The 16,488-nt window shown below is 38.7% G+C and overlaps 1 protein-coding gene across 1 annotated transcript; it reads left to right on the top strand.

Annotated features, from left to right (window-relative positions):
* The first annotated feature begins 7,128 nt into the window (after nucleotides 1-7,128).
* Cpr73D (Cuticular protein 73D) lies at nucleotides 7,129-16,422 on the top strand. Its single transcript, XM_074095924.1, has 8 exons — nucleotides 7,129-7,367; nucleotides 9,049-9,186; nucleotides 11,756-11,937; nucleotides 12,634-12,838; nucleotides 13,134-13,235; nucleotides 14,623-14,798; nucleotides 15,026-15,529; nucleotides 15,969-16,422. Exons 1-8 carry the CDS (start codon nucleotides 7,240-7,242, stop codon nucleotides 16,292-16,294), a joined length of 1,761 nt encoding a protein of 586 aa, XP_073952025.1. The 5' UTR covers nucleotides 7,129-7,239; the 3' UTR covers nucleotides 16,295-16,422.
* The last annotated feature ends 66 nt before the right edge of the window (nucleotides 16,423-16,488 follow it).

Below are 16,488 nucleotides of genomic sequence, written 5' to 3'. Positions count from 1 at the left end.
TTACATATTAAAGAGTAAACATTAATGTTTTTCATACAAAGCTCTGAAACCACCGCAAATCGAACTCGAAACCTCAAGCTTCGTAATAGTCAGTTTATATCTAACAAATTTTACTGTGCGATCGCCTTATAGTGATGATGAGGAACCGAGGCCTTATTGTCTTACACAATTGAAATCACAATCGTTTTTACTACTTCTTTCTGTCACAGGGTATAAGACGAGGGTAGAAAGAGATGGCGAATGCGATCGTCAGAGCGTTAAGCGCAAAGCGCACGTAGCAGGTCGGATCGGGAGGCTGATGGGCCTATTTACATGGCTGTATATGAACTACATCACATCGCGGCATCCGCACACGACCTCGACCTGGCCCTATACTACGAAGTGCGAAATTCGAACTTCGTATTTTGCTGTCCCGCTGACGTTTATATTATTTATACGAGAGTGAGGACGGTACGATACGAACTTCGAATTTCGAATTTCGTAGTAGCCCACCTGCCCAGCGCCCGTGTGAGATGTTTTTTAAATACAACCACGTAAATAGGTCCCCAACACTCCCGACCCGCTGCCGTCTCGTGTGTATTTTACGCGTTAGTCGCCTTATAGTGATGATGGCGTACCGTACCGTGCGGCGCAGTGGAGCCGCACCAGCCATAGGATTTGGCCGTTTATTCCAGTATTGTGCTGCACGAGGAAGCGAACAAACGCCGGAAGCAGATATTAATTAACACGAGAATGACGCTGAAGGCAGCCATCGGTCCTTGAGCGATAGGGATCGGGTAACGATCTATTGTTTTTGAATAATTGCGATGATGCGTGAAGGTTATGAGTTTGTAAAACCCTTAAAAAATCGCGGACTGAAGGTTACGAATTGAAATAGGTACAGTCGAGTGGAAGGAGAAAGGGGAGGCCTTTGCCCAGCAGTGGGACACTGTATAAGCTATTAAAAAAAGGTACAGTCAAACCAACCGAATCGTGACCCACGTGGAACGGTCGTAGAAAAAGTTATTGTGTCATCGCATTGCTTGACAAGAGAATTTACTGTGACACTTACGTGAGAACGTTCTACTGGGTCACGGATCAAATGTTTCGACTGTACCAAATTGTTTTTATTTATTTTAAATACAAAAGCATAAATTAAGCAAATTCATATACCTAGCTTAAAAAGCCGTGGTAGCCTAATAGAAAAAAAAGAAAGAAAATACGTTTATTCATAACAACACATGACACACAATAATTAAGTACCTACAAATAGATAACACGAAGGATAAAATGTCTCATTGCAGCTGCAAATCGGACACTGGCTCAGCATAATGCTGAAGCGTTAATACACCCCAGCGCTGATTTTCAGCCAGCACCGTCGGCAACCCTCGTACCGCTATAGATACAGACATATTACACACTATTAACTACAAAGACTACATGAACAGATAATTTGCAGACTATGAAACATAATTTATCTTATTGACTATAAAAACATTAAATAAGGGATATTACGCAAAGCTCTGAGCAGGTGTCGACACTAACGCAAACCGTAAACAAACCGCCATGACAGTCAGTCAGTTCTCTTTATTGTTTGTCGTCATGACGGATCATGATATGAGCGGCAAAAAATCTGGCCCTAAAATGTATTACTATATGTAATTTTTTATGTAGAGTGGGCCCAATTTTGTGCCGGTGAGTACATTTATTAGTTTATAACAATAACATGATATTTACATCGATAATATAGAAAGAGCTATACCTATTTCCCAAAAAATTATTGAAATAATATGACATTATTATCAACGTGGGAATGCTGCCTGCGTGATGGGCACCCTACCTAAGGGTCCAAATTTAGATAATAATTTTTAGCTTTTTTTCATTTTTGTTTAGCTATTTTAAGTTAGTTTTAGTTATGTTAATTTTATACTTCGTCCCTTTTTTATATCTACTTTTATTGCTAAATAAAAAGTTCAATGTTTTATTATGCCATCCTACGGACATTTAAGACACTCAAAAAACGGTTTACGGTTTGTGCTAGTGCTGCATTCTGACAGCAGAACACTGCAGTAATAATAAATTAATTAGTACTTGACATGAGCATAGTCGTTCACTGTGGCGTTCTAAAGGGGGGGGGGGCTTTTGTTCAGCAGGGGACGTCTTCCGGCTGATGATGATGATGATGATGAGCATAAGACTAAGTTCAAACAAAGGCCCACACATCTAACAAGCAGGGGTCGTATGCGGAATAACATTTGAAATTTACCTTGAGTTTTAATTGGGAGAGATGCTTTATTTACTCAAAAGAACAATACAGTTCACTTAAAATGAGCTTACAGTTAAGGTTATTACGGTCAAGGAAATCATCGTGAGCACGCAGCTGCGAAGAAATTCAATGGTGAATATGAAGTTCCCAATCTACACTAGGCCCGTGTGAGAACTACGGCGCAAGTCCTCTTAATCTGAGAGAAGGAATGCGCCCTGCAGGCCGCGACGAGTACCTACCGATGTATGTACGGAGATTTTGTTTTCGTATATCATCTAAACAAATTGTCCTCAACGTGAACATTTGTTTGTTCTTTCTTTTGTTCCAGTTGTGAGTTAGTCACGACGCTATCATCGGTGATAGCATAATATCGTTATAAAGAATTTCTGAAAATACTTGAACTAACCCTATTATAGGTTTTGATTCCCACGATATTTGTACGAATAGGCACACTTTAAAAAGGCTCTACTTTTCATTGCATGAACTTAATAATTTCACAGTTTTTGTATTACTTGAATAATAGATATTCCACGCGTTTTTAAGAAAAAGGTCTCGACGGAGGGGTAACAAAGGGATCATACAATGGTTTCGTTCTTCCAAAAATCCATAAAGATAGTTGGATTGATGAAATCTAAAAATATCTGGTTGAGACAAATTCTGGAAGTGCATATAGGTTTTTTACTGATTGTTGGCAGTTTTGTTGATAATAGGTACTTGCATTGTCATCTAAACTATAAAATTCGTGACAAATATCAGGTCAATCACTCATGACTAATAGGTTTTTGGTAAAAAAAAAATACAATCTTTTTTTGCTGACTGTACTTTTTTGTTGACTGTACTTGCATTGTCACTGAAACTACATTTGCATACCAAATTTCAAGTCGATTCTATTAACCGTTGGAGAGTTCCGTCCTGCGGAGACGATCCTTGCGGGACTACCAGGATGTCACTACCAGATTACTTATACTGTCACGCAATTTACATAAGTATGCCAAATTTTAAGAATATCCGACTACTGGAAATTGGTTGAATTTAACTTGCAATATTTGATGACAAACATCGGGACAGGTGGAAAAAATAAAAGTTTGTAAGTAATAAAAAAAATGAAATTTAACTTGCAACATTTGATCCAAACAAACAAATATTCCTACTTAAATAAAAACTTGTAAAAAGTAACAACGCAGTTGAAAGCTGAGTAGGTGAAGACAAAGTGAACCAATTGGGTACCTTAAGTTTTCTAGGATGGTCCATATTATATTTTTTCTCGATAGTAGACGTGTAATGTAGCTCACTCCTGTAGATAGATATTGTAACTTTATTTCGGCAAACCACACGTTTGGTGAGATTAATAGGTTTTGTGCCTTGGTCTGTTTGATTTACAAAAAGAGGTCGTATTGACAGCTGTCAGTTGTCAAATATCGCCGTACGTACGTACGTGTGTGTGTCCTTATATCGTTGTATGGCGTGCTGAACTGACAGCTGTTAATACGACCACTTTTTTAAATCAAACAGACCAAGGCACAAAACGTATTAATCTCACCAAAAGTGCGGTGTGCCGAAATAAAGCTTCAATTTATTTTTACAAAAAAACGCCAACTGAAAAAAAAATCTATCTACAGGAGTGAGCTACATTTATTTATTTATTCATAATAAAGACTTACAGTATACAACCACCAAACCGTCTCTATTACTAGCTAAACTTACAAAACACTTACCTACGTAATTGATAGATACATAATAAATAACTACAATAAACAGACATACACAAACATTTCCTTATTTTATTGAGAAGCGACTGCCAGTGGTCAGCGAATACATCAGCATCTGGGACCTGAGTCATTATAAGCCTACTATCGTTAAAACATACATATAACATGGACCATCCTAGAAAACTTAAGGGCCTTGAAGTCCGTACAGTCAGCCAGTACCTAGTGATCAGCAAATAAGACTGTGTTGTTACGAGTATTCATGATTGGTTTTTTGGAGTCTTTTTGTATTTCAACTCCAAATTTGTTACTTTTACGGGTATCCCGTGAAACCATATCGAAAATACAAACCGAGACATGGATGCACAGAAAAACCAGAAAAAGAGACCAGCACTGGGAATCGAACCCAGGTCCTCAGCAATCCGTGCTGCGTGCTATAACCCCTACACCACTGCTGGACAGGAATCTAGACACGAATTTTTCCTATGCATACATACATATCTCAGGTTGCTTATTTCTACTTTGCTACTTAAGCAGCAGCACTAGCGTCATCTATGTGGCGTCGCCAGACGTCACACTCTTTCGGAACCAACCGCTCACCCAGACAAGAGATGTCGCTACTAAGCAATCAAATTAATTGGTTTTTGGAGTGTTTTTGTATTTTTTATTTCAACTCCAAATTTGTTACTTTTACGGGTATCCCGTGAAACCATATCGAAAATACAAACTGAGACATGGATGCACAGAAAAACCAGCATAAACACGAACTTTACGAGCATGAGAAGTGAAATATATATTTTCTTTCTTTCTTTCTTTCTTTATTTTCTATTCTAGACTTTGGTACTAATGCTCTTGATAGACTAGGGTTGCCATAATGATCGGTTCCTGGTGCGGACGGAACACAGGATGTGGCGGCCCTGCGCGGTGCATCTCCGAAACTCTTGAGTAGCGAGCTGGGGCACACTGCAAGATATTATAAATAGGTACCAAATGTCGCACTAGCCGTAGGTCGTAGTAGGGCGTTTTCGTGGTTTGTCCAATGAGCATTCAAGCAGAGGGTCGTGGATTCAATGAATTTTGACCCGAATTTTCGCCCTGAATTTTCACCTCTTAGTTTTTCGGACTTTATGTGCGGAATGACATTTTGATCATGAGCTATTGAGGCCGCCTATTATTTACCTTGTCATTTTATTTCTGTATACCTGTTTTCTGTATCGCTTACTATTTGTGGTGTACGATAAAGAGTCATTGTATTGTATGAGACTTACGGTGAAGGAAATATGTTTAGTGTTTAATGTTTATTTGGGCAAAAAAAGTTCAATATAATCGAAAAAACTTAAGAAAACTGACCAGCAAATATATGCCACTACACGTACAAAAAAAAAAAATATGAGCAATTAAACAACAGGTAATTTAAATGAACAAAACGAATCTTATGTTTTGACAGCGCAACTTTAAACCTGTTAAGAGAAAGGTTGAATATATCTAATTCCGAAAATGAATTTATTGTAGATTTTACAAGCTCTACGCATAATAGCATATTTTCTACGAGTGAACGGAATATGAAACAGACATTTTGTACGTCGCGTATTAGGATGAGGTACTCGAAGACATATTTTATGTAACAGATACCGAGAGTCAGTTCTATTCGAAAGAATATTATGCAAAAGAATTTGGTTTCTGAATGTGCGTCGATCCTTTAGTGAAACAATACTGTCACCGCTGAATGATGAGCTTTCCACTGCAAGTGTTTAATTAATTTTATTTTGTATTTTTTATATTCATTCTATATATTTATATAAGTATTTTTATATCGTAAGGATACCTGCACACTTTTGCACATTCATTAGGTACTAATGTAGAATAGAGTTATATTATATGAACTTATATAAAAACTACAAGCCTATATATTCGCTGGAGGCAGATTCACATAGCTTATACTGGCATGGCCTTTAAACATTCGATATCAGTCTGTCAACGTTTTAATTATTTTTAATAATGAGATAATCATATCTAATATCCTGTCAGTAACTGCTAATTAGATGACCAAATGATCAATAACTCGATCTTCGGTTAATTCGCTTTGACGTTAATGGGGTCAAGATTCTGAAGTATTAAGTATTGAAATAACGTGCGTTTCATATTTATGTTCAAGTTTACGATAGATCCATGTCGTTTTTATGTCATTTTGACGGTCAATAGTTCTAGTGATCTTTAACTTGTGACTTCAGTTTCAAACTAATGATGTTTAATTTGATTTTAGGTTATTATTTTGATGAAAATTGTGTTTTGACGACCAATAATCAATCTAGAGTACAAAAGTTATTTTGATTTGGCGGATTTATTTTGCCTTGAAAAATAAAACTTGATTCGTATAGCTGCTGCATGCTTTTTGAGGTATAAAAAAAGTATTTAATTCAATATTCAGATGCATGCAAGAATGCTAGAGATCTAGTAGGTATAGGAATATACCTGTGACAGAGATCCCAAGTATAAATAACAAGTAATTTGGAATTAAAACTAAACTTACTGATTCAATAATTGCTTTATTCAACAACAGCAAGCGACGCACTGGTTTAAATTAAATTAATAAGGCTTTAGACATAAAATGTATAAATATTTACTTTATAAGTTTCTACCAGTTTTAATCATTAATTTTAATGTACCTACTGACCGTAAATTTCATTTCAACGTCAATCAATAAAAAGTTCCATGTAAGTACTGAAGAATACAAAAAAAAACCTTTTAGAAGAATAAAAATAACAATAATTTCATTTGCAATAAAGTTACACATTGTGTAACTAAGTTACATAGGGCTTGAGTCGTTAAAATAATGCTCTAATTTTTTATTGATTTTATAATATTATATTATATTATTCTTTCGATTTTATGTGGACCAATGTGGTCTTTTCTTTAGACAAAAATGTAAGTTATAGTTTCTCCAATGAACCGACCATTTGTCTAAGTGAACTTTATTAAGATTATTTCAAGGCTCAATTTCCTTGACGTATTGATTGGAGATACGAGATTTTTTCGTAGTAGTGATAATATTCCACTTGGTATAGCAAGCAGCAGCGCACAAGCCTAATATTAATAACAATGACGTCCGGACGTTTTCACGCGGCGCGACTCCGGCCGCGCTCGTTTTGACCGCCGTATATAAGAGAGCCTTTGTTTTTTACCTCCATAGTCAAACCCAATCTTCACACAGTCAACTGTGCAATGAAATATTAAAAAGCAAAAGCTGAATTCAAACTTCGCCTTAGGTGAAGACTTAGGTGTGCCGCCATGTCGTGGATTGTGTTTTTAGTGCTGTGCGTGTGTGCGTCAGTCCGGACTCAGGTGATTCCCGGAAAATCCCGGACAAATGAAGGGGATTACAACACTGTGAATACCGATGGATCCTTTGATTTCGGGTAATTGAGTGATTTTATTGATTGGATACTTGCATTTATAGATATGATCTAGTTTAAGTAAAGCTGAGGGACGTCGCGTGGTTTTCAAAAATATTATGATTGCTTGACAGAAACAGTTCAATGCGATTTTAAACAATGAAAGAGTTATGCTAATATTGCTAAAATAGGCACGGTCAAGGACTTTATAATTTATGAGCCACGATGAAACCTTTTCAAAGGAAAAGTCATTACGATTTTCCTTGTTGATTAGTGCGATGTCACTATGACGTTTACTGTGAAATGGTTCCATGGTGGCTCATGAATTAAATTCTTTGACCGTACATTTGGGTAAACTAAAGAGTATTAACGTTCGCTTAGGTAGGACTACACACTCAATTTTTAGTGGTGCGTTACTTAACTTTAATTGCGGAAAAATAAACACAAGTTTCTATGAGATACCTTTTCAAAAGGAACGCTTTAATTAAAGGTCTATTATTGTGAGTATTACGAGTAAGTAGGTACTTTCAAGAACAGAACTTAATGTTGACTACGACTACAATAAAAATAAATATATAATAATAATAATTGTTTATTGGTTTATTTTATTTATTTATTAATATAAGAAAAATACAATTAATCATTTATCGCATCGTTAAACCGCATCACGGTTTGTATCGATGCTGCATTCCGCAATAGTTATAAATAACAATATTGATGCTTACTCTAATCTCTCTCTTTGTTGGTAAATGTAAGCCGAATCGTGATTCCTGAACAAGCGGGACTAGGTAGTTACGCCTTTCATAATTCGAAAATTATCTCTACGTTTTGGCCGCAGTCCTGTGAGTAGAAGGTATGATAAAGTCCCGATTCCTGGAAAGTTTGCGAATTATTGAGTGAAAATCGTGAATATATAATTATGCTTAAACATTAAAATTCCTTGCAGCACAGTGAGTCGAAAAATTAATGATAATTTATTACAAACTCAATAAAAATACAATTGTTGTAAAATATGTTATATACCAAATTCAATAAGGAACTTTTGATTTATTTTTTAACTAAACATTTGACTGTCGGGTTTTAGGCTTCAACTTGTTATCGATGAACAGAATAAAATCAAATTTTACTCAAAGAACCTTTTAATAAATAAAAAATATTTGAAAAGAAGAAGTAGGTATTACGCAAAGTGTACGTCTAAATAAGGTCGTAAAAAAGCTTTGATTTTCTGAAAATTTAAGTTGCCTAACATGTAATAAAATGTTAACGTGTTTATCAAACCATCAATGACCCTAAATAGGTAGTATTTAGATATTGTAGAGCATCTCCGTCACTTCGATAGATCGGTTATTCGATCAATAAAGTTTCTGTAGTCCGCGGCACAGAAGTCTAGCGGAGACCGTTAATGTACAAAAGTACAAAACACCGTATCACGGGGAACTGAGCGACGCGCGGAGCGGGGATGGCAAGGGTAAGCGCTGATTGACTTACAGGACTGTCATATGCGCAGAAATTAACAGTCACCGTTAAACTTTCATGCCACGGGATGTAACTACTTACAAGTTATACTCGTAGCACCTTGGTAACTTTTTTTGGGGGGTTGAGTCGCCTTAACGGCCAAAGACACTAGCTTCTTGTTTATATGAGATGCTTGTCTTGGTAACTAGAGTTAGATGCCGATAAATAAAAATCAATGTTCCTTCCAAAGATACGCGAATAAAGACAGAGGCAGCAGCTACCACCTAGCTCACGGCAATGCCAACAAAGTTGTCGGCGGGCGCTTCGGAGCCGTAGATCCTGCTTCCGGCTCCGTCAAAGAAACCGTCTACACCGCTGGACCGAGAGGGTAAGTACCATTTTATAGTGGCTTTAACACGTTAGGCCCGGGTAACGATCCACTAAGCTCTTATGCTACCTATGCCTACGCATATTCAGCAGTCACTTCTATGCCAGTCACAGACGTAATACATTCCGGTGCCAGTGACACAACGTCTGTGACTTTTTAGTTCTTACTCCTATGCCAGTGACCTTAGATAATTTAAGACGATTTAAGCCAGTGACATGCATGTGGCAAAATAATTCGTAGCTCCTAAAGGCTGGCATAGCGTAAGGGTTTAGCGGAACGTTGCCGGAGCCGAATGCGATCCACTAAGCTCTTACACTAGGCATAGCGCAAATCCCACAGCAGTCACAAATACGTGCCAGTGGCATAGGAGTAAGAACTAAAAAGTCACGCTACAATCTGGCGGGCAATTTTATTATTAACCGAATCATTCTTCTGGTCACATTTTTTACGTATTGGCTGTAGATTTGAATGTCGTTTTCGATTATTTGTTAGAGTTTCTGCATTTCTACCAAATAACTAAAAACCGTATTAGAATATTCGTCTTATTTACAGAAAAGTGTACAGAAAAATGAGACGGCTGAAAGGCTCGAATCGCCCTTGCCGTCTTCAAATCTAGGGTGAATCTAGGGGTCTAGGGCATTTAAATATTAGGCAAGCGTGCTCCATCTTAGTCTACATCTTCGATTACCATCAGGCGTGATTATAGTCAAACGAAAGACTATTTTCTAAATTTTTAATTAATATTTAATTTTTTTCCACATGTGTTTATGGCTTTATTTAGCTGTTTTATTGTTTATTTATTTATTTATTCATCACAATATTTTTTTATTTATATAAGAAAGTAGGTACATTACATGCCAAATTCCAATTCAAATTAAAAAAAAAACTACACAATCAAATTAAATAAAACTGTACACTACTCAAATAAATCTAAAACTAAACCACCCAAATAAAACAAAAATTAAATAAAATTAAATTAAAATATAAAATGTAAAAATAAAAAAAAAACAACTCAACTACACACTTTATATTAATTAGTTGTTCAAAAACAAGCATTTTCTGTTATATTCTATTCTGTTTTAAAAAAACTATTACTTACTTGGTCGTGAACGTGGAGAAAAGATAACATGGAGAAGGGCCTGAATTTCCAACGCTTACAAAATAATTTGAAATATTCGTATTAAAGTAAGTCATCATCTTCATCATCCCAGCATACACGTCCCCCTGCGGGCACATACCTCCTCTCAGAATAAGAGGGCTTGGGCCATAGTTCCCACGCGGGCCCAATGCGGATTGAGAACTTCACACACACCATTTAATTGCGTCGCAGGTTTGTGCAGGTTTTCTCACGATGTTTTCCTTCACCGTAAAGCTCGTGGTAAATTTCACACGTAATTTCGCACATGAATTTCGAAAAAATTCGGGGGTGTGAGCTTGGATTTGAACCCACGATTCTTTGCTTAAGAGGCCATAGGTCAAACCACTAGGCCACCACGACACTGGTTAAGTCTGGTATCTAATTAATATAAACATAATACATTGATTTTGTACGGAACCCTAGGCGCGCGAGTGCGATTTTCACTTGGTCGGTTTTTCGTGCATAATATAACTCTACAGTTATTGTTGAAGGTTAAAATGTAAACTTCAATAACTTGACCACGTACATTGACGTGCGTGACACAGAGACATACCTACAAAAAAAAACTCACTTTTATAACCTTATTTTCCTATGTGTGAATTAAAAACACTTTAGTCTCTAACTTAATAAAACCACATAATTTAAAAATCTTTACACTCCGGCACATTATTAATTAATCTTAATTCTTGTTAACTAGTGTATTGGTTGAAGAAAAATAATTAGTTTGCTCACCCGCGACCTTATGATAGCTACGTTTATGCAAGAAATGTGTGTTCAAGCAGTTCCTCCACCTCCACACTGAAAGAACACACAAACCCATCTATCATCACTACCACACTACACTGACACGTTTCTAACTCAACCAGAGTTCATCATGCTACCAGATGCTGTTGAATGTCCTCTTACAGTTAATGGAAATGAAAAATTACGCGTTGTGTATCTAAAGTACACAGGGGTACAGACACAGGGAATAGCTCGTATCATACCTACGAGCCTTAATTACATCAGTAAGTTACTGGATATAGAGACTTACTGAAATGGTCAAGGTTAGTTTCAATAGGATCTACAATGGGGAGTGTTCCGACGAACTCTTCAATCTCATCCCAGCTGCACCGTAGCACTCGGCATAAGGGTGGGTTTCACCCGCACCATCTCGTTGATTGGTGCTTTTCCACTGTGCGGTTTAAACGTTCCTTTCTAACTCGCACGTGTAAAATATGGAATGGACTCGCTGCTGGGGTTTTTCCATCTAGCAATGATTTGGGTACCTTCAAAAGGCGAGTGTATCGCCTATTGCAAGGCCGGCAACGCACCCGCAGTCCTAATAATGCTGTAGGTGTCAATGGGCGGCGGTATACACTTACCATCAGGTGACCCGCCTGCTCGTTTGCCAGCTGTTCGATAAAAAATCAAAACACTAAACTTTTACAGATTCCGAGCGAAAGGGCCCAACGTTCACAGAAAAATGGACTTGGACCAGCGACCTCGGGGGCCCATCGGCAATAAGGATGACCCCTACTTCGACCCCAACGAAGACCCCAGTTACGCGTACAAGTTCGACACCAGGACTTACTCGAAAAACGAAAACGCTGACGCCAGGGGAGATGTCAAAGGTCGTAACGTTAAAAATCCTAAACTGCATATAAACTTACTTACCTTACATAACTTTTAAATTTAGCAAATACTAGTACAGTCAAGGGCAAAGATATCGACACGGCCAAAGTTGCAAAAATATGTACACACGACTTTATGCACTTAATATTAAGGCCGTGTATACATATTTTTGCAACTTTGGCCGTGTCGATATCTTTGCCTTTTGTACCTAACTTAAACTTGGAGAATGAATTTAAATTGAACAGATAATTATCGTGTTTACTGATTGAAAATTCGAAAATTTTGAACAAGTGCAACACTATCCTTGCTTTGTGGCACTTTTTGCTTGCCAAAAGATGAAGCACTGCTTTCAATGACCAAAACAACTTACTAGCGCTACGTTAAGTGACATTGGGTAAGAAAATTGTGCAAATAGAAATTCAGTAGGTACTATAGATCTTTTAAAGCACTTAATCGCGTCCGCGTTAGTTTCAAATCTATCACCGCCCTGTTTTACCACTCCCACTATCTCTCTTATGTTGTCCGGGACTAGAGCCCCGGGCTTGGGGGAAAAAAATCAATATTTCGACCGATCAGTAACTTATTCCTTTTTTTTCGGCTTACTCCCTGTTAGTTGAAACAGGGAAACAAAATAGAAGGAACTTAGTAGAGTAGGAAAACAGGGTTTAAATCTAATTTGCCCATGATCTCCTCAGGTCACTACTCTTACGTTGACGACGTGGGCGAGCGCCACGACGTGTCGTACATAGCGGGGCGGGACACGGGCTTCCACGTGTCTTCAGCCCACCCTGATAGCCCCACTGTGATTGGGTCGCCGTTCCACCGCGCCCCACTGGTCCGGGGGGAGACCCGGCCTAGAGGACGCACGGCCGTGCAGCGGGGACTCGATGGGTCCTACAGGTTAGATTCTGTCTTAGAAAAATGCAACAGACCCCAGCTCCAGGGAACTTCGGGTCTTTACTAAAGTAGAAGGACAATTGGGTACCTAAGTGATGCCATGGTGATTGGGACGCCATTCCTCCGTGCACTGGTAGTTTGGGGGAGTGAGAAACCCTTCCCAGGGTAATCAAAGCGGTAGGTACAGTGAAGAGTCCATGGGTCTTAATAGTTAATTAGATATTTAATTGAAATGTGAATTAATGTTTGTCTTTTTTTCCTAACTCGCTGGACCATAACTATTATTACCCTTTCACAGGTTCATTTCAGCAGGTCCGGACCAAAGGCGGACGGAGAGCAGCGACTCACAAGGCAACGTCAGAGGATCGTACACCTTCCTAGATGACAAAGGAGTGCAAAGGTACACTAGCCCGAAATATTTCATTGTCAACATCTATCTTGATTCCGAGATTCTAAAGAACAGCAATCGATGTTCTTTTTACATACTTATAATATAATAGACATTGACAGCGAGAAACAGGCTCCCAGGCTAAACCGTACACAATTTATTAGCCCTTTGGGCGCGATTAGTGATGAACAGACCCGTTTTCCCGACGATATGTGAGCCCACTAGCGGCTATTACAGACATAAATTTTCGCTTGGACTAGGTATGTAGGTATTTAATGAAAGAGAGCTTAGTCTTAAGTAAACGGTCCGTCTACAACTGTACAGCTATGCGCGACGGGTGTCATGGTGTGCTTTTTCTCTATTAATACAGTCAAGACGCTCGCTGTCCATTTGCTACTTATCTGGAAGCACACGCAATAGACAGAGAAAACGAGTTAGCAGTTGCGTGCAGTTGTGTGTGACCATGGCACTTCCCGATCATCAATTGAATTTGCATCTCGTAAACGTTACTTGAAAAAAAAAAAGTTTAATTCCATCATAGCGGCTAGGTAGGTACTTAGAGATACAAGTTCGTAGTGAATGGTAGAGACTATTTCAAACTTTGTACTCCTAAGTAATTGTTTACATATTAAGTACTTACCTACCTTCCCAACATCCAGCCAGAACCACGTGGGTTAAGTATTAGGTACATTTTGTTTTCTCATTAGCAGCCTAAGCCTTTCTTCGAAAATGAGATCTAATAATTAGAGTCGAGCGAGTTGCAGCTTGCCTATTCGTGTCAATATTTACTAAGGCGTAAATAGAACGATTACCTGTACTGTACACGTACAGTATACTGTATCTTTTGATTCAAGAAAAGCACTTCTACCCTAATGTGCCACCATGTTAACCTTAACCTCTTGACTGCCACAGTCATCCAATCGTGACAACCAATGAACAGGCTCACACCCCAAAGTCATCAATATATATGACCAACATTCAACTCGGTATAAAACCTTCTGGAATATAAAGAAACTCCTATTTATCTACCAAACGGTTAGTTCCGTAGCGTAGGTACAGAGTAGGTCACTTCCGAGTACTGCCTTTTCGCAACGTAACGTTTGGCAACCTGTTTCATTTCGCAACTTTTCATTTCGCAAACTCTAAAACTGTAAATATTTCAGGACTTATTTCAGGGCCATCGTGTAGAACCCTTTAGGTTAGGTTAGGTTAGTTTTATAAAAATCCTGAAATATTTACAGTTTCAGAAATAATAAACAGTTGGGAAATGAAAAGTTGCGAAATGAAACAGGTTGCCAAACGTTATTCGCCGAAACATTAGTAAACCGTCACTTCATTCGTAATGTGGCGCTCAAGAGGTCAGAAGTCTTTTATAATCTAAAATAATGTTTAATTCCAGGACTGTGAATTACATAGCGGGTCCGGGCATCGGTTACCGCATTGTCAAGAGCAACAAGGACCCCTACATCCCTGCCTACTTCCCGACCATCCCTAGTGCTTACGACTCTGACTTCGTCAACGCCGGCGCCACGGGCTTCTCGCCCGACGACACCGGCACCGACGACGTGTTTAAAGGTAGGTAAATGATGAATAGACAAGGCTGACGATTATGATGATTTAATATCAGTAGTAACCTAATACTCGCCAGACAATAAAGGGTGCAACAGATCCATTCAAATTTGATGGCGAAATCCTGAGGCCTCAGATTTGTGTTTGAAAATTCCACGTGCGAAATTTTTATACAGTGATACAAGTTAAAAGATATTTACTCAGTGTTTTATTCACTATTTTTATTATTATAGGACCTGACGGCACTGCAGCATCGGGCCACGTAAAACCACCTCCATTCCCTAGCTCAGACAAAGACAAACCGAGCAAACCCAATAAAAAGCCTATAATTTCTCCAATAGACACAACAGGAAGCACTGATGACGATGACGTCACGGGAGATGACGGCTATTCCCAGTCTTTTAATTCGGGTGAAAGTAACCAAGGCCCTTTCAGCCAGGGTGGTGCCAACAAGGACCCTTTTATCCAAGGTGGGGCCAATAAAGACCCGTTTATTCAAAGTGGGGCCAACAAAGACCCTTTCGGCCAGGTCGGAAGCAACAAAGGGCCTATTAACCAGGGCAGTAATAACCAAGGTGGTAGCGGCAGTAAAGGCCCTTTTGGCCAAGGCACCAGTGGTCCAGGAGCATACAACCCTGGCAGCAGCGGCGCCGGCAACCAAGGCACGAGCGGCGAAGAGGACATAGGCTACGTCGATGAGGATACAGGTTTCGGAGCCAAGCCGACCAAAGGACCAGGTGATGATGATGAATAAATGGGAGGCAGATGTTAGTGATCTTGTCTAAATTTTCAAATTGACAGAAAATTTCAGACCACCGAGATGTTGTGATTTGACAAACTTTGCCAAACCACATTCTTATATGCTTATTAAATTACTCGTAGATAGTTATCATTATTGAATTTTTTTGTAAAAGTTTGTATTTTGAAGTTCATTCTATCTTTTATCTAAAAGAGATTATGAGCGATAAGTACAAACAAATCACAGCAAATAGCAAGATCAGTTCGATCCGCTTCCACACTTCCAAAATAGAAGAGTGCACTGGACCTTTTTTATACAACTCGCTTGACCGCAATAAACTGTATTCACAACCAATCTGGTTTTTATTACACCACACCTTACGGCACCGAGCACTAGCAATGCACCGCATGGACTTTAGACATGATTAAAAATTGCAGGCAAACCGGGGCGACCACCAAGCAAGCCTTATAAACCGACGAAGAAACCTTATGTGCCACTAAAACCTTTCCAGTCGACGAATAATAACGGCGACAGGGACGATTACGGCGCTGGGAATGACGACAAAGATGTACCACTATTCGGTATAGGATTCAATATACACCACACTAAGCCCGGAACTACCATTATTAGGAACATAGGCCAGGACTACTTCGGAGTCCCTCCTGGAGTGTCCGTCAGGGCCCACGTGCAAAGTATCGATCTCTACCCGTACGAATCCAAACCGATCTCGCCATCAGAAGCTATAGAGAAAGACAAGACGTAAAAATATTCAGTTGTTGTCTTCAATAGGTATTCAGTGAGGCTATTCCTACATTCCAAAAAATTGTAAACTCTTATTTGTATATTAAAAATCGTCATATCCTTAGCGAATAAAGATTTAATCCATAGTTATGAATTTGTTTGATTGGATTCTTGTCTCATCGCGATCCACATTTCTAACGGAATTCTTCTAGAAAT

The sequence above is a fragment of the Choristoneura fumiferana genome, chromosome 12, assembly GCF_025370935.1.
Source record: "Choristoneura fumiferana chromosome 12, NRCan_CFum_1, whole genome shotgun sequence".
Classification (NCBI taxonomy): Eukaryota; Metazoa; Arthropoda; class Insecta; order Lepidoptera; family Tortricidae; genus Choristoneura; species Choristoneura fumiferana.
The sequence above is the reverse complement of the archived record's forward strand: the minus strand, read 5'-3'. Positions and strand labels throughout refer to the sequence as shown.

Bases quoted from the DNA above. Each gene is read 5' to 3' on its own strand.
- Cpr73D (XM_074095924.1), top strand. From the start codon at position 7,240: ATGTCGTGGATTGTGTTTTTAGTGCTGTGCGTGTGTGCGTCAGTCCGG. The intron at 11,938-12,633 runs GTCGTAACGTTA...TGATCTCCTCAG, and splicing joins CGCCAGGGGAGATGTCAAAG to GTCACTACTCTTACGTTGAC. The intron at 13,236-14,622 runs GTACACTAGCCC...GTTTAATTCCAG, and splicing joins GATGACAAAGGAGTGCAAAG to GACTGTGAATTACATAGCGG.